Source organism: Parasteatoda tepidariorum, chromosome 5 (genome assembly GCF_043381705.1).
Source record: "Parasteatoda tepidariorum isolate YZ-2023 chromosome 5, CAS_Ptep_4.0, whole genome shotgun sequence".
Classification (NCBI taxonomy): domain Eukaryota; kingdom Metazoa; phylum Arthropoda; class Arachnida; order Araneae; family Theridiidae; genus Parasteatoda; species Parasteatoda tepidariorum.
Genome location: NC_092208.1, coordinates 83,929,639 through 83,949,615, shown reverse-complemented (window position 1 = coordinate 83,949,615; position 19,977 = coordinate 83,929,639). Strand labels below are relative to the sequence as shown.

Genomic DNA, 19,977 nt, shown 5'->3' with positions numbered 1-19,977 from the left:
TTTGGAGACATTTTCCACTTACAGGAAAATTATCAAAATCACTGCCTGATTCTCAGCTTTTGCAAGTTTTTATAAGCGAAAGCTGATAAAAATTTCGATTTTAAGTATTAAAAAATTAGACCACAAAAGTTATTCATTTTTCCTAAAATGTGGCTTTTCTCCATATTGGTGTTTTGCGCCATTTTCAAAATAAGCGTAGACAGCTTTGGCTTTAGATAGGCTAAACTTGACCTAACAGTCATGAGTAATATTTTCAAATTCACAACTGTTAAAAAAATAGAATATTATTCACATAAAAGCATATTTCATATTACGACGTAGCCTTCGAAAAAAAGCCTTGGTCAATCTTTGTTTTTCATTGCTTGCTAAGTTAGCGAATAAGTGAAATTGAATATCTTTTAAATTTGTATCGTAACACACTAGCAATAATTTCCTTAATTTAGAACTGTCATTGATGCACCAATTTTAAATGTTGATTTTCTGTTTTGTGTTAATATTTTTACTTATGCATAATTTATTAACTTTACGAACCTTTTGGTTTGTGCCAACTAAAGTACATAAACATTTTAATAAAGAAGTGCACTTAATTTCCATTTTTAGAAAATGAAGTATTACCTCATCTGAAGGCAATTTAAAATCAATATTGTCAAAAGATTTCCCGTTTGGGAGTGTTTAAAAAGAAAATATTCCCTCTCAAACTTCTCTAAATGATAAAGTTTGCTCCTTGAATTTGAATATTTATATTAAAATTCGCTTCAAAATGTGACAGACGAAAAGGAAATCGATAGTTTGAGTTCGAAAATGAAAAGCTTAATAACTTTATTTTCTAGGAAGAAATTGGAGGAGATATTTATGAAAATCATTCTCCCAGTATATTTGCGCTTACTTTCAGAATATTCTTATGCATTTGCTTTCAGTTTTTATTCCGCGCCATTACTTTTTATGTAAACTGAGAAGTAAAAATGGCGAAATTAAGAAAGTTACATTCGGAAAATATTTCAACGTGTTGAATTGAAAAATGGTTTATTTATTCAGATTAAGTCCCGTTTTTAGAGTTCTGAGTTGAAAAAGTTAAAGAGCTTTTAAAGGAAAAGGTATTTTTGATAGGATTTTTATGTTGAAAGACGTAAAAAATACACCTGAAGTAGACAATGAGGTTATATTTTAAACCAAAAATAAACGTCAATTTCAATCTGATTTTTCCCTCACAAAATCAACTTTATATGTAACTCAGAAATAATTTTAGTTTAGAACGGTGATTCACATCTCAAATATACGTATTTGCTTGGAGTGTGGGGAAAAATCAATAAAATCGCAATGATAACTATAAAGTAGATTTCCATCAAACTCAAAGCAACCTCAAGTGTGAAAAAAAAACTTCATAGACTTCAATTATATACCTTGAGAGGTTGATCTTTTAAGGTTGTTCTCGAAAACAACTTCAAATAAATTTCAAATCAACCTTGACACCTCGAAAAAACCTCACATATGCCTCAAAAATACCTTAAATGTTTGTAAGGGAGATGCCAACCTGCACGACTGTATGCGTAATTTTTTTCTTGTGGTAGTGGTTGAAAGATTTAAGTCTTAACCCTTTCCGGCGAAATGTTGTTAATTTAGTAAGAATTAGTCCGGAAATACCAGCTTGCTCCGTTTTTCAAATTTTTTTTTAGTAGTACCGAAATGTAAGTTATTTTTAGTTCAGTATTTTCATTTTAACTAATTCGTCCACCACTACAAATCAGAAGTTCAAAGTATATGAAATGCACTTTTATATCTTGTGGTGACGCTGTTAAAAAGTAAGCGAAATTATCCTTATTCTACGAGTTTTACTGTTAATTCAGTATCAATTTATTAAAAATTTTGCAAAAAGCAGAACAGTTCGCTTCCCTGTTAATCCAAAAATGTCAGGGACTACAGGAAAATAATAATTATTTGGATCTAAACACTCAGAAATTTTGAACTGTCACAAATCTTTAAGCAACAAAGAGATTAAGTACGCATCTTGATTAAGTACTGTGGTCGCAGTTGCTAATTGATTGCCTGATTAGAATTTTAAGCAGGCATTTGCCTGATTAAAATGACTTCTGACATAATGACATCTGACTTCAGACAATGACATCTGACTTCTGACATAAAAAGTCACCATTCTGAAATTTTTAGATTTTAATAATTACAATGCAAATTTTTATCCTGTTAGTTATTGTATAGAAATATTGTATCATATTTTGAAGTGATTTATTCTTTCCATTTATTCTAAGTAGCATTTTGAATTAAAGGATTTGCAAGGAGTTAATGCATGTTAAAGGGATGTGTGTTTGCCCATGTTTTCATATAGATTAAACAAAAAATGATATATGAAATGTTACTTTATTCTAGTTATCTCACGGTAAAACTTTTAAAATGCAAATTCCGGGTTTATGTCGATCTAAGTGCTGAGAATCGCCCGTTAAAAAATTCGTTTGTTACTACTAGATACATTTTTTCTACAAAGCAAAACATGTCCTCTCTGAAAGATTTCACTCTTTTCTTTCAAATAAAAATAAGGCAATCGAAAAAAAGTAAGATAATCTTGTTTCAGAAATTCACATTTATGTTATAACTCCCATTATAATCTGATTTGCTTAAATAGCGGGTCTAAAAAAACAGCCAAATCAACAAATGGTAATGAATTTTTGTTTAAAGATAAATGACTTTTTTTACTAAACCGACAGTTAATAAATCCAATAATATAACTACCTACATTATTCTAATGCAGAGATGGGCAAGCTTTTTTTGGTCGAGGGCCAAAAGTCAAGAAAAAAATGTTTGGGGGGCCAAGTAAGATCTTCAGAATTTAAGAAAGAAAAAAAAAGCGATATACAAGTTTTATTTAAATATTTAGTGGGATGAAGGAAATTGCGATTTCATTTCTAAAAGTTCCTTATATTAAGGTTCAAAGTGAGATGTGCTTATTTTAAGGAACAAGGCTAAATCCTTTTCTGTTAGTCTACTTCTGAAATAATTTTTTCTAAGGCTCTCATAATTGAAAACTATTGTTCACGTATATAAGATTAAGCTAACGTAGCACTGATTTTCTGGGCGTAAAATTTTAAATTTTCGAAACTAGCTTTTGGAAAATGATTTGTCAAACTTAGGCATATTTAGAAACAACTGCTTCAGATGATTGGTAGATTGTCCGCTCTTTGGAGCGTAAAATGCGCAGTTTGCCAAATGTGAAGTACAATTTACCTATATTAGATTCCATAAGTCAGCTCCTCGAGAAAGACAAACGCTAGTTGGAGCCAATCTACGGCTATTCTATAAAGAACTTCTGCTTTCAACATTTTACCAATTGAAGCTGTCTGTTCTAACTATTTCCATCAATTTATGTTTTGTAGAACAAAAATAGAGAAAGTAAAAATGTCATCAGTACTTTGTTAAAAAAGGAAAAACAGAAATAATTTTAAACATAGTCCGACAATGAAATGGATGTATATTGTTTATATTTGCCGCTGATCGGCAAATAAAAATTCTATCCGCGGGCCGGATAAAATCCTACGGCGGGCCACAGTTGGCCCGCGGGCCGTAGTTTCCCCATCCCTGTTCTAATGTGATGTAGTAGCTGTCAAAGTATCACCTCTTTCTGAAAGACTGATAGCAGCAACATACTTTTGTCACAATTTTGCATCTATGAGAAAAAAAATGCATCGCGAATCTCTCTCTTCAAATGATTCCATTGGGTAATAGTTAGATCTTATTAAATGTAATTGGTACTCTTTCTTTGCTGTGATTTATCCACTCCAGACTTCACCTTTATGGTAATGTCAAAATTTGAATGGTGCTAAAATGATATTGTTGATAAAAATATTTACATGCCCGATTGCGTTCGTAAAGGTAAAATTTGCATGCACTATTGAAATTTTCAAACGCCTCGGGCGTGATGGGCATGAAAGTATTTTTTTTTTCTCAGTATACTCTGATATACAGAAATAAAACTTCATGTTCATGTTAGCTTTAAAACACTCACAGGTGTCTAAAAAGGCAACAAATAAAATTCAAAATTTTATTAAAACAGATTAAAATTAGCAATTTTTTATAGCATATATTTTTTCAGTTTACTACTGAAATTGAATGCAACTAATGTTTTTGCTTTATATATTAGTATTTTTAGATGCAAGGCATAATTTTATAATTTCATTGCTGTCATTGAACAGACGATCCAATTTTTTGAATTTACAACTACTAATGTTCAACTCCGTTGCTTTGTAATTTTGAATCTAATTCAGAAGACAAGGGAACTCCTTTATCAAGTAATGGGAGAAATGTGCCTTCGTGAAGGATTTTTGATAGAACCCCGCATTTGCGTTACATGGAGAGGATAACCGCGAAAACCTTCCATGGTTAGCTTGACGGCAAGGGGATTCCAACCCATGAGTGGTCTACCATTGAGAATATTTTACGTTAGCACTGCCGTCGGTGCGAGCCGGGTGCGGAATTCGAATCGACCAGGGATCCGAAACCGGGGTCACCTGATTGGGAGATGAGTGCTCTATCCCCTAAGCCACCACGTCTCAATGCAAGTCATAAGTAGTAGTTGCGATTTACTAATTAAAGAGATAATAAATAATTAAAAATTAATTGAGTTCCTACCACTTTTTACATTTTTAGTCGCATGTGCTATCCTTTCACTTATTATATTTAAACTAATTATTAAAGAGATAAATCTTTGGATTTAACTAACTATTATATAACGAATAAACTATGATTTTCAAACAAATTTAATAAAGTTTAAGGAACAAAAATTAAGTATTCTTTAAGAACTTTGTTGGAAATAATGAACTTTTTACCACAAAAGGATTTCTGCATATATTTACATTAAAATGAGTTTGAAATATTGATTTAGAACTTCTTCTTCTTATATATCTTTCAATTTTTTAAAGAATTAAATAGGTTTTTTTTCTCATATTTTGCCCCTCCAGGATTATACAACTATTTTCCGAAGCATTTAATCAATGAGCTAGCCCTGGGGTTTGTAAACTTTTCCAAGTCGATGAGGTATTTATTTAAATATGAAAGGCTGATAAAAAACTAATTTGAAAACATGATTAAAAACCGACTCATGTGTGATGGAAAACATTTCTTACTAAGGATGAAGGATAAAAAAATTATATAATATAAACATTGGTTTATTGACGATAGTGGCTCAGAACGACAACCATTTTATTTCATTTTTAAAGATTCCAGTACTACTTGACCTATTACTTAAAAAAGTACGTTTGCGTCTTTGCTCTTTATCAAATCCGACGATTTTTTTTATTTTATAGTTTTACTTCCAGTAATTAAACATTTTCCCTCATAATTTTAACTTTCAGAACATCTCGGCATAATGATGCGGAGAAATTAATTTAAGCTTTATATTTATTGTTTCTGGTTGTAATTCTTGATACATTTTACAAGTATGATGTAATATTTTAAAATTAATATAGTATGAGAAAAAGAAAAATCACTTTGTTGTTATAACACATCGAAAAATGCGTACAAAAGTAACCACTAAGATATAAAGACTTCGAATATTACGTCATACTTAGACATTTCGATAATATTTTTGGAACAACTCTAACAATTTAAACAATAAAAACTTTGGTAGAAATATATCTTGCCCTAAAGTAATACCGTTCATCAGGGACTAACGAGACTTTCTTAACTATAAAGAGACTATGTAATTTATACCGAGTTTCTCTTCGTTTACTTAGAAAACATCGTACTAGTTCAAATTGCTTTAGTTTTTTATTTCAGAATTTTCCTACAGTACATATAGACTGGAGATTATATAACATTGAAATGTTTATGTTTCAACTATGTCATTAGTTACAGCCAGTTTGCGATAAGTGTAGTAGTTAATTTATTATTTTAACTGTTGGTTTAATATCGAACTACTAGATAATAGAGCCTAAAATATGTGTTTACTTTCAACATTTACTCTTATGTTCCGTTAATTGCTGACAAACAAAGAAATATTGTTACTACTTTTTCTTTTAATTTTAAAGGAACGGAAGCAACTTATTGGAGCGGCTTATAGCTTATTTACAAAGCTCAAAATTTGCAACCACTATACAGAATCATTCAGAGATACCAACTTACCCCTCTTTAAGTTGAACAAAAATAGTGATAGTTGAATTTATGCTTTAATGCTAGATTTTTCAGGTGAAGATTAAAAGTTATTTTGTACATTAATACAAAAGTCATTTTTTTCGGGTCACTTTCTAAATATCATTGCGTAATAGTTTTAAATAATTTCACTGAAACTGGCTTATTTGGCATATCTGGAATCACCTTTTTTCTATACCACGACTCAGGATCAAAACCATAAGCAAAAATATTTATTTCAATATTAATCAAATTTACCTCTGAATAAGTGGTTTCTTTAGAAAAGAAATTCCAATTCCCTTTAAAGTAAATTTACTACCACTATTAAGTTTTTTAAGGCTCGTGGAAACCCTTATCTATATTTTCAATTTTCGATAAATTACTGTGATTCTGATAGTTATGGATTCAAATATATCAAATTTTGAATATGAATAAATAATAGTGTAAATTATGTTTTTTGTAATATTTTGTGGCTGTTCAATGACTGTTCAGTGTTTTAACCCCTCAGCTAAAAATAATTAATACATAGCTAAAAATAATTAATAATAAAAAATTGTAGTAATATATAGATATATCAGAGCTAGTGACTGGACTCACAAAACTTGTGCAGTTGCAAGACACTTAAAAGTACATCACATAGTTTATTTAAAAAAAAAGTACTATTTTGTTTTTCTATTTTTCATGTTTGAAAAGTAAGTTAATTTATTTAATTTTACTGAAATAACCACTTTACAAATCGAGAAAAACCTTTTATTTACATGATATTATTTTACAAGATTTTATTTTAAGTAGACAATTTATCCTTACAACCATTGTTGCCAAATCTGCATGTTTTCCAACAGGATTCTATTTCAATATTTAAATTGATAACTAAAATTTATGTTTTGACATTTAATTCCAGATTTAATAAATTTGATTTTAAATAATTTTGATTATCATTACTTATAAATAATTAACAAATAGAATGTTTCGCAATTATTTAAATTAAAGTTATTTTTTGCTAAGTATTTTTCATTTTGAGTAATTTTTCTAGCATAACATATTAAAGGTACCATTTGAAATGCAACTTTATTGCATTCATCTCGTGGTTACTCTTTTAAAGAGTAGGCGTAATTATCCTTATTCTACAAGTTTTACTATTTAAATTGTTAACAATATATTAAAACTTTTGCAGGGAGCGGAGCAGTTGGTATCCCGGCAATTCATCGAATCCTGATCAAGATCAGGATGAATGGGTAAAAGACCGTAAGCAGCCTCAGGCTCGCAGTTGCTTAATTAGTTTAGTTTAGATGTAATATGGGGTGCATTAGAGATGTATTTAGATGTATTAAATTTTAAAAAAAATCTTAGCTCACAGCTATGAATGCAACTTTATTACTGTCATAGAAAAACTACTTTTAAAAAGTAGCGAGCAAAACTTAAGGAAATTTAAGCTCGAGTAACGAACAAAAATTAAAAAGTTTTGATTTTAACCTTTTTTAAGACATGGTAATTATACTTACCACCACTTCTTAAAGTCACTGGAGAACTTTTTTACCACTTTGAATTTAGATTTCCATTTGTTAATAACTTCAGCTTTCTTGAAGTGCGCTTGAATAAAATTGGCAACCATTTGTCAGTTTAAAAAAAAACGTTTAAAAGTTATAAAATATATAATTCCTTTTGAAGTTTGTAGCATTTATAAAGCTTATTTTATAAATAACTGAAAATTAAAGTCAATAAGTTGCTAATAGGTCGAGGTAAATATAATTTCCTCCCAAAAAAAGCATTAAAATTTAGATTAATTTTTTATAAGCTTACTGAGTTTTTTTTTCTTATATCAATTACCATTCTTATATCAATTTCAATTCCAAAAATACTTTAATTTACCTTTACTAGAAATAAATGGTTCATTAAAGGGCTAAAAAGTAACAAGTAAAGCTGCGAGTACTTAAAGCTAGAGTAACGAGTAAAAAGTAATGACTTTAAAAAGCAATGAGTAAAACTACAATTACTTAAAGTTAGAGTTACGAGTAAGAAGTAAAAGGTTTTGATTTTAAAAAGTAACGAGTAAAACTACAAATGCTTAAAACTAGAGTAACGAGTAAAAAGTTTAAAGTTTTAATTTTGAAAAGTAAATCTAGCTTAAGTACAAGTAGTACAAGTACTCGTTACTCTAGCTAAAGTACAAGTATTTTAAGCTAGAGTAACGAGTAAAAAGTAAAAAAAAAAATTGATTTTAAAAAGTGACGAGTAAAAAATACAAGTAAAAATACAAGTACGAAACGAAAAAAGTAGCGATTTTATGATACATTTCGAGAAAATCGAAAATTCGACGTAAATGTATATTTTATTAAAAAAATATGAGAAAAATTTATTTAAAATGCATTAAGTTTTAATTTAGAGGTATAATTTTTAAAATGCAGGAAAATGTTACAAAATTCTGTTGAAATAGTGAAAGTTTAAGGAAACTAAACGGGAAATCAAAATTCAATGTCTGCACACAAAAAAGGAATTTCAAATCATGCTCATTTTAAAACTATTAAATCTTTAGAATTTTTATTCTTACTTTCGCAAATTTTAGAAACAAATTAATTTGTCTAACAAATTCGATAATATTATAATTTTTTTTAAAGAAATAAGTAAAATTTTTTATTTATATACAGGTAAAATCCATTAAATCCATAAAATGCATTAAAGTAAGTGAATCACGTTCCCTCCCACCAGTCACCCTCTCCTTTTCATGAAATTGAAATCCTTAAAGGTGCTTAGAAAAAGAAGTTAGCTGTCAAAGAATATATAATACATAAATTTATGAATTAAAAAAAACAAAAAAAGCTTCTTTGAAAAGGAAAATTTTTAAAAAAAATTCAGAAAAAAGTAATTTCTTTTGACATTCTCGTAACAAATTCTTCTACTTTTTCCAAAAAAAAGCAATGAAAAAAAGAGTAAAAGTACTAAATTTAAAAGTAACGAAGAACAATTAAAATTTACTTTTACTTTCGTTATAAGTAATGAGTATTGCCAAGTATGATTACTGCTAGAAAAAATCGTTACACAAAATGTGCAGATGCTGACAGTAGATAATTGATTTTTTAACTATTACGTAAATTTGAAAGCATCCAGGGCATTTTCCGGAAATTAGAATTAAACCATAGTTGCGGTTTTTCCTCTGTTTCTGTCTAGTTAACGATCTCTGTAGAAATAGTGATATAACGCCTTAATTGCAAATCTAAACAGAAATCGTTTTAACTGCGCAAACACTTCGTGTTTTGAAAAAAAAAATACTGTTTAAGCTTTTAATATAGAGAAATTAAAAAAGCTGAGCGAAAATGAAATAAGAATAAGATATAATTTCGTCATCAGCTTACACGACTATACCTGCAAAAAGGAATGCTTTCTAACATTGTATTATAACCACAGCAAAATATATCAGTTCAATAGTGTGAGAATCTCCAAAAATGTGAAGCAAAAATAGAACAAATTAAGCAACAAAAAAAAATAAAACATATCAAGTAAAATATATATATACATATATATATATATATATATATACAAGTTCAAAATGTAAAATAAAACAAAGAAAAATTATAGACATATGAAAAAAAAGGGGGGGGGGATAATAAGTAAAAAAATAACAAACAGTTTAAAAAAAAAGAAAGAATGAAATTTTATTTATAAAACCGGAAAAAAAGATATAATCTTTTCATCAGCCCACACGATTATATCCGCAAAACAGAGTGCTTTCTGATATTGTATCAATAAAGCCAAAGCAAAATATATTAATACAATAGTGTGAGAAGCACTCAAAAATGTTTTTTATAAAAATTACAACAAATAAAATAGAACACAAAAAGTAGAAACAAGTAAAAATAACATGTATAAACAGAAAATAAAAAAAAAGTATAAAAATGAACTAAAGCGAGTAACGAAATCAGATCAACTTACAAGGACGGGAATTTTTCAAGAATGATTTAAAAATGTGTTCGATTGCCAGATTACAAAATATGAAAACAAAAGCGCAAATTGAGTGTTTTTCTTAACTTTCTTCGTGTTTTTTTGCTGTCTTTATTTATTTTGTTGTATATATATATAATTTACAAATAAAAATGATATGCTACCGTGAATGACTGAAATCAAGGGAATGTCGACNGCCTGCCTACTTTTCCGCTTTTGGCGAAAAATTTTATTTCTATATTTAAAGTGATAGTAAAATGTATGCTTTCTATACATTCCTTGCATTTATAAATTTAATATATTATGTTTTTCACCACCACTATTTTTAAAAAAATTAAGCATATATATTAATATGTAATAATTTTGTGGTAGTCCACATAAGGACCTTCAAAATGCAGCGCATGTTCCTAAATTGTAATTCAAATAAAGTCATCTTCGAAAGGATTAAAAGTTGTCAGGTGTATATATATATATATATATATATATCCTAAAGCAAGTCAAAAAAATTAATATTCTTCATCCTGATTTTTTTTATGGGTACAAAAAACCCTGAGTATTGTAAGATTTAAATACATATTTCTTAAATTACGAAAGAATCTTAGTAACCAAAGTATCTTTTTTGTTCCAAAAGTAGAAAAAAAAATACTATAAAACTTCTCTTTTTTATTTTATTAGCAAGGTGATGCTTTATTTCCTGATTATAAACTGTCTTGATTGTTTGAATTAAAATGTGGTATCTGACTCCTTTTTAAGGCTTAAAAGTATTGAAAGTTTCGGTTCCATATTTGTTTAAAAAAAGGCATATTTTGTAATTTTATCATTAAAAAATGTGAATTTTTGTTCAAATAATACCACGTGTTGGTGTTCTTAATAACTTCGTCACTTTTTTGGATGTTATGCTCACTGCCAATTGAAATAATAATAATAATAAAAATAATCCGCAATATTTTAAAATGCAGTCTTACCTGTGGAAATGATAGGCACCCACTCAACATCCAAGCTGCAAAAACAGATTTATGAGCCTGCAATCGAGCTTTGATCCTGCGCATGGGAAATCTCACAGCACAAAGTCTATCAAATCCGATGACCACCAAAATGAAAGTGGACAGATACAATCCAAACATCTGAAAGAACTTGAACACTTTGCACGAGACATTACCCGCGTACCACTGGACCGAAAGTGTCCACAAGCCTTCCCCTATTATGCAAAACCATGTGACCATTAAATCAGCCACAGACAAGTGCACTAACAAAAGATAAACTGTTGAAGTTTTCTGTCTGCGGCGTCTCATGATGGACACAAGAGTAGCCAAATTGCCAAAAAGTGCCAAAAGTCCCAAAACGAGTAGAATAGTGCCTTTGACTAAAGTGTAAGATTGGAATGTGGGAGCGTGTTTATCAGCGTTGCAGAGGGAATTGTTTTGGCACATGGTATAATTATTTTCCAGGAGTGATTGATTGAAAAAAGTTGAGCTAAAGTACGATTCTGGAAAAAATGTTGCAGAATCAAAAGTTTCGTTATTCTGTAGCGTTTCATTTGTACTTAAATCCGTTAGTAGCATTTTTGGAGTATTGGTGGCTCAAAGTGATCCGTAATCTTGCATGCACTGCAAATTATCTTCCATTTCAGTTTTTAAGCTAAAAAACTTCCCGGTAGAATTTCCAGCCAAATTAACTTTTATAATTTGAGATGGCGTTTTTAAATCTGAGCAGTAATAACTTTTCAGGTAGACTTCAGCATTAGATACCAATGAATTTTTATGAGCATTGAGGAGTTCGAGTAGTGTTCTAACTGGAAGTTTCTGAATAGAGTTTTGTATATTGAGACAATGTTTCACGTGGTTATAGGTGTTAAAAGAATTTCCTTTTTTAAAATGTGCTGCCATAGAAATCATTGATGCAATAAGAAATTCGAAACTTTATGGAGTTCTCAAGTAAAATTAAATACTGTTTTTCAAAGGTATGAGGGAATTTTAAAAACATTTATTTAGCGTAGAATTACGTTTTAAGAATAGAGCAATTGTATTCATTAATTTTTTTCCACTATACAATTGCTGCTAAAATCTTCTAAGTTTTAGTTGAGATATTTGGTTGCAAAATCCACAAAGTGTTTTAATGTAGATGACAAATAATATCTAGTGTCAATATTTCGAATTTTGTAATGTATTGTAAATAAATAAAATAAATAAATGCGAATTAAAATAATCATTGAGATCTAGATTTAAAAAGTTTCAAACTTTGTACACATATCTTTTACATTTTTTCTGCACATTGTTGAATTATTTTATTTAAAAAAAAGTGAATTCAAAGATTATTTTATAATAATATCTTATCTTACTGGAATTCATTGTCTATGCACCGTTTTATTGCCAAATTCTAACTATTTCTCGGCAAAATGTTTTTTTCCCTAAATATTCATATTTTGGAAATTGATGTTGATATTCTTTTTCGTTTTTTTTCCAGCTATCTTCTCCCACGAATTTCTTCATCTGACACAACTTCAAATCCTTTTCTTGGATTGTTAGAAAAACTTTGTGAATAAAGTTTTGTTATCTCGCCAGCCAAACTTGTTGAATATTAAAACACGAAGAAGAAAAAAAGTGATTATACTAAAAAAAAATTAATTTCTAAAAAAAAGCACCTTAAGACACTTTAATTTTAAAATTTGAAGTTTCGTTTCAAAGTTCACTAAAAAAATGATTTATCCAAGCGAGAAAAATACGGATCCGACAAGAAGAGATGAAAGATCTTATTGGTAAAGATCCGAATCATTCACTGATGGTTAGGAAAAGGATGAAACTCGCCTGCCATGGAAATAACTTTCAGGTGGAAAGTGACGATAGTGACATCTGGTGGAGAAAAAATATGCCGAAATGCAGAGCTTCATGTCACAAATAAATGTATTTTCTGTGATTGTCATGTTCTTATGGTTGTTTGTCTCAACATTAATTTTCTCTAACAAATTGGTAAAAAACGTTAAAAATGATGTTATTTCATTTAACTTTTCACAAATATTTAGTTGAAGATTTAGTTGAATTGTTTATTAAAATCCTCAATAATAGTATTTATCACAGAAATAAAGATAAGATAATGATAATTATCATGATTATATGTAAATGATAATTATCATGATTATATCCAAAAGATAATTATCATGATTATATTTATAGATATTAAAGTGTATCGATAACGTTTTTATATATTCTTATTTCTTATTATAAATTGTTAAATAAAGGAAAATATTACGACAAAAAGATAAATTCACGACCGAAATAAGCGATTCTTCACATGTATCATGTTTAGAGTATTTATTATTGTGAGATAAATTGTAAAATGTAATTTTTTAACATAATATGAATCCTTAGTTTTTCTTTAATGAAGCAAAATATAATAATTGAAAAGGACTCACTCCAGAAAGAGAGTAGTGTTTAGTTTGGAGTATTATGCCTAACATGGAGTAATTTACTAAATAAATAGTAAAATGTAATTTAAAGCATATAATGAATTACCTGATTTTATTTAATAAAGAAAAAAGATAACGAGAAAATGATTCAATTGAGCAAAAGAGAAATATTTCGCCAGCGGTGTTATGCCTTAAAGTGGAATCATTTATAAAATTAATTGTAACATTTAATTAACACAATATGAACATCCAGTTTTTCCTCAATTAAGCAAAATATAAAGAGAAAAAGGATTCAATTGAGAAAAAGAGAAATATTTTGGCAGTGGTGTTATGCCTTAAAGTGGAATAATTTATTAAATTAATTGTAAAATTTAATTTTTTAACAAAATATGAACATCCAGTTTTTCCTTAATAACGCAAAATATAAAGAAAAAGAAGATTCACCAGAGAAGGCGATAAATGTTTCGTCCATGGTGTTATCAGTGTAGTAATTTGTTAAATAAATAGTAAAATGTAATTTAAAACATATTATGAATTTCCAGATTTTCTTTGTTGTTGTTGTTGTTAATTTACGTTGCACTAGAGCTGCACAATGGGCTATTGGCGACGGTGTGGGAAACATCCCGGAGGATGATCCGAAGACATGCCATCACAATTTTGATCCTCTGCGGAGGGGATGGCACCCCCGCTTCGGTAGCCCGACGACCTGCGCGCGAAGTCGAGCACTTTACGGTAGCACAGTTTAACGAGGACCAATACCGCACACCCTCGGTCCCTACGCAGACTGATCCAAGTGGTCACCCACCCGCACACTTACCATAGCCAGTGATGCTTGACTTCGGTGATCTACTGGGAACCGTGTCTTAACGATCAGTCCACTGAGGGACCCAGATTTTCTTTAATACAGCAAAACATAACAAAGAAAAAAAGGGATTCAATTGAGAGAAAGGGAAATGTTTCGTCAGTGGTGTTATGTTTAAAGTGGAGTAATTTTCTAAATTTGTAAAATGTAATTTTTTAACGTAATAAGAATCTCCAGTTTTTTCTTAATAATGCAAAAAATAACAAAGAGAAAAAGGTTTCACTAGAGAAATGTTTCGTAAGTGGTATTATGCTTACAATGGTGTAATTTACTAAATTAGTTGTAAAATGTAATTTTTTACTCAATATGAACCTTCAGTTTTTTATTAAAGCAAAAAATAACAAAGAGAAAAATAATGCACTAGAGAAAGAGAGAGGTATTTCGTCAGTGGTGTTCTTTTGACTGCGGAGTAATTTGCTAAATAGATGGAGAATTGTAATTTTTTAACATAATACGAATCTTTAGGTTTTCTTTAATAAAGAAAAAAAAAGGATTCGCTTGAAAAATAGAGAAATATTTCGTCAGTGTTGTGCTTACATCAGAGTAATTTAGTAAATACAACACATTACAAATAAGAACGACACAATATGAATATCTGTTTTTTTCCTTCTTTTTTTTCATAAAGCAAAAAATAACAACATGAGAAATTTCTTTAAAATTCTTTAACGAAGGGAGAAACAATTCTACATTGGCATTCTGTTTACAATTATGTTTCTGAATTGTGAAAAACAGTGTCTGACATAATGTGAATCATTATACATTCTTCAATAAATCTGAAAACAAAATCTGAATGACAAAAAAATGCATCGATGGTCTAAAAAACAATCTAACGATCTAAAAAAAGGAGCAAACCTATAATATGTTCTGTTACGTGAATTAATGAAAATACTCTACTCATTCCGAAATGTAAAAAAGTAAAGTGGGAAAAAATACATTGGCTGGAGTTAAATCTTAAGAAGAGAAAATTCTACACTTGCATTCTGTTTATTTTTTTTTAAAAATTTCGAAACATAATTCAAGACACAATTTGAATCACTAGAAATTTTTTTTCGTACAGAAAAAATTTACAGCAAGAAACGGTCATTTGATTTGAGGGATAAACGAAATGCAAGGATTCTTTTTACAGTCTTACAACAATTTTTTGCAGTCTTTTTATATCGAATAATTTAATTAAATACCTCAAAACAATTCATTTAAAATTAATTATAATTCATTAATAATTAGTATTATATTATTATAGATAAGAAAGTATAAAAAGTTATAATACAGTAACAATATATGTTCTTCTTGGATTCTAGGTAGATGCCATTTTCAAACTTTTCTTTCGTTTTCAAACTTACGCGACATTTTTTAAATTTATATTTCCTAATTTTGTTATCCAAACAGCAGCCTCTTATTTAAAGACCAAATAGTTTCCGTTAAATGTGAATAAAAAAATGCTAGACCAATAACATTTCTATATTTCTTCCATTCATTTAATCCGTAACGATAATTAAAGAATTAGAATTATTTTAATTGCTCTCAGTTCAGTGTGCAACTCCGCAGCGCTAATTAAAACCAATTGCTGATTTTTTTTACACTAGAAATATCCATGCCCTTCTGAACTAGACCACTTGACTATTTTCCTTCAATCAATCAATTTATATAATATTGCAGTTATTAATGACAACTCACTATTTACATCATTTTAATTTGAAATGTAACGTTTTCCAATTGGTTCTTTTCACAGGATGCAACAAACTGGAAAAATATAAAGAGCGATAGAGAAAGATTGAAGAAACATTGTTTTTATTATTTAATACGCACCTTAGTATATTTGTTTATTAAGATTTTTTTCCAATGCCCAACTGTGTTAACATTTCGTCAATTCAGGCATTTTACAGAACAGGTTTGTTGCCGCTCTTTCAGGGGCACCATATTAGGTGGGCCAACGTTACTCCCAAAGTAAGGACAGAGAATGAACGAACATCCATGCCTTGCCGGGATTTGAACCCAGAATCTTTCTGATACAAGGCCAGTTCCCTGACCCCTATGCAGTCCGGTAGGCTTGTTTAATATTAAGATAGCCGGCCAGGTGACTGACCTGACTGTGAAGTCAAATGGTTGTCGGTTCAAATCCCGCTCAGGGCATGGATGTTTCTTTCTGAGTGTCGTTCTCTATTGTGTGATGGTGAATGCGGACCACCCTATTAACGGGTATCTGTGGCAATGTGGCATGGATAATGTTGCTCGCCTCCATGACTTAGGTTCACAGGTGCCCACTGGGTAACATTAAATGAGCAACACTTCCGTCATCTTCGGGGCAAAGTTCAGAGCCAGCCGTAAACAAAATATGTTTATTAAGATATGTTTCCTTAGCTGACTAATCTTTTTCCGAAAATTAAGATCACACAAAAACCTTTAAAACAGTCATCACCACTTTTAAAGTTTTTCACCATAATTCGTCATTACTCTTGAAAATCTGCATAAAATGTTTGGCAATGCAAAATCTCCCTGGCAAACAACTTACCGTTCCGGTTTGGACTTTTTTGTGCAGTTTAAAAGGATATTAAATTTAGGGAATTTTATAAAAACTAACAAATTAAATTTTTAATGAATATAAAGAAATTGTATTAAATAACTTAATTTACTTTCACTTGGAAGTAAATCAGCTACAAAAAATAGTTATAAATATCTGAACATTTTTCAATATTAAATACACTACTTTCATACTAACAAAACGTCTAATTCTTACAGTTCTGCCAACTACTACGGTTTATGGAAAATATTTTATAACATGAAAGACTTCTGAAACCGATAATTTGTTGATATTTTATAAGCCGCACTACTAATAAACTGGGACAAATTGACGCTTTACATAAACTTTAGAATCGTTCAAATGTAGATAGTGGAAAATAATTTGAAAATAATTTACTTTACAAAAAATCACATATTAGAACACAAAATTATTCTAAAAGAAATTTTTCTAATAAACTAAAAGAAATTTTACCATTAAGTTAACAGTTATGGGTTCTTGAAAAACAAAATTCAATGCGAAAGAGTTCGCTTACCACAGTTTATGTTAAAAAGTATATAAAAATATTTTTAAATTTTTTTTATCATGTTAAGAAACCTGTAACTAACAATAAAAAAGTTTAGCGTTGTTGAATGTTATAATTGCAACAAGAAGTATTTTTCTTATCATTGTTGCAAACTTTAACGAACTTCAAAGCGAAACCATGGATATGAAAATAATTACTAAAGAATTGTGAAAGGATTTTTTTCTTTTTAATAAAGTAAACAAAAACTACAGTCAATACATTGGGATGGCTTTTAATTTAATGTTCATAAATTATTTGAAATATAACTTATTAAACTGAACAACAACAGAAACATAAATTTTTCCACAAGTTTAAGTAATATAGTAATAAAACCTCCTTCCAGTATTCGAAAGATTTACCATGGATGGTATTTGCATAAAATCCGAATTTAAGATTTTTACGAAAAAATATTTCCCCTGGCAGAATTTTTAAAACATTTCGAATTCATGTAAAACCTTTATCAAAACTTCAGAGCATGGCTCTTCACTCTTTCATATTACTTCACCTCAGTTCACTTGTCAAATGTCCATTCATCACAGTCAGCGAGGTAGGTAAATTGCATAAAAAAAGGTAAAAGTTTGATACCTAAGAAGATATTGCTTTTTATTTTTTGCGTAATATTTAAGGCTGGATGTAGAAACGGATGAATAAATAAACAATTTTAAAGTGTTGCTGACGTCATATCACTGAAAAGTGCTCGGAAATCGGCTTGATGTATTTGTCTTCTTCTAGATCATCGTACTGGAAATTGTCCTTAAAGTATGTCGTAATTACATAGTTTTATCAGAGAATATCTAGTTAATTTGGAGACGTGCTTGTCTAGCTTTACTGCTTTAAGATTTTTTCTGGAGATCTTTATTTCTTGAAAACCATCTTGAATTATTTTTGTTTTCAGAAATTTATTTTGAAGGTGGTAAGTTTGTTCATTTGCGTATCTGATTTGCTGCTGATACTTAAGTGAGAATCTGTCTGATCACTGCAATGTAAATTAGTCATTTTAAACTTATATTTTTTGATTTAGTACGAATAAGATCTTGAAGTTCGTTTATTTATTTTTTATTTTTTTAAATAATTATTATTTATTTATTTTATAACCGCAGTTGAACAACCGAACCAATTTTGGGTTTACGACTATTAATGTTCAACTCCACAGCCTTGTAACTTTGAATCCAATCCAAAAGACAAGGGAACTCTTGAATCTAGTATTGGGAGAAATTTGCCTTCTTGGAGGACTTTTCGATGGTACTAACCATCATTATGCGTTACATGGAGAGGAAGACTACGAGAACCTACCACGGTTAGCCTGACAGCTAGGGGACTCTAACCCATGATCCGTCTGCCACTGAGGATATTTTATGTCAGCACTGTGGTCAAGGCAAGCCGGATGCGGAATTTGTATCGACCAGCCATCGCTGGTATTCGAACCCGGTTCACCTCATTGGAAGGCGAACGCTCTAACCCCTGAGTCATAACGGCTATTGGTTTGCTTTTAATATTTTTTACATGGTCCTTTCATGTGAATTTTGTGTTTATTGCCAGATCAAGATAAGTCGCCTTTTGCACTATTAAAACATAAGTATTGAAGAGGTGAAAAAGAAGTAGATTTTTGACTTTTTGTTATGATCAGTATGTCACAAATGCCTTTTGAATCAATTCTATAATTTTTATATGTGCAAGGAACGTATAGAAGAGTCATAAAAAATATTATACTATTTTAATTTTCTTTAATTTTACGGCTTTAGCGCATTTATTTTCTAAACCATATAGCAAAAAAAATCCTTATTTTAATTTTTTTAAAGTAATCTGTTTCTTATAGTATTTAACCTAGTTGCTCTTGTATTATTTTTATTTAACGAACTAAGTCAACATTCGCAAACCGCAAGTAATTATAAAACAAAATAAAGAAAAAGGGAAAAAAGAACTTCAGCAGGATTTAAAAGGATTAGAGATAATTCCTTTTGCAGTTAAAAATGCATCAAATTATGAATTACACCCTATGGGAAATACTAAAAATTCTTCTTCTTCTCATTAAAGAATTTATTTTATACAAAAAAAAAACAAAAAAAAACTCACAACGTTAGATTTAAGTGCAAAAAACGTAAGCTTTATCTATTTCAAAATTTTCTATCAACTAGTTTTTATTAAAATTAAATAATATATGAAGTGATACATTTTGGAGTTCCTTTTTTTAAAAAAAATAACTATTTTACAAGCAACAAAACAAAAGTTTCTATGTGATAGTTAAACAGTAATCATAAAATAAATGAATATGTGGCTCTTGGAAACCATTAATTCTACACATTTCCTGACATTTATAAAGGAATTTTATTTTTACAAGCGTGTTTTTTGAAAAGTTAATTAATTTAACTTATTCTTCGCCGAGACATACTTTTGTACTGATCTGAAAAGTGCTTTTAGTAAAAATGTGATAAAACTCTTAAACTTAATCTAATTGGATATTTCCAATGTTAGGTACCGTTTTTTTTTCCAAAGAAATCGTCGACGTATTATTTGAGAAGAAAAATGTAGATATTTATGTTATTAATACATTACTATAGACAGAAATG

At 29.3% G+C, this 19,977-nt stretch overlaps 1 protein-coding gene across 1 annotated transcript in view; it reads right to left on the bottom strand.

Moving 5' to 3' along the window:
• The window catches only part of LOC107441087 (gonadotropin-releasing hormone receptor), a 143,064-nt gene extending 130,199 nt beyond the window's left edge, over positions 1 to 12,865 (bottom strand). Inside the window, exon 1 of the mRNA XM_071180700.1 lies at positions 11,031 to 12,865. Within this exon, the coding sequence (XP_071036801.1) occupies positions 11,031 to 11,627 (597 nt within the window). The 5' untranslated portion in view covers positions 11,628 to 12,865. The remainder of the gene's footprint in view (positions 1 to 11,030) is intronic.
• Positions 12,866 to 19,977: the final 7,112 nt, after the last annotated feature.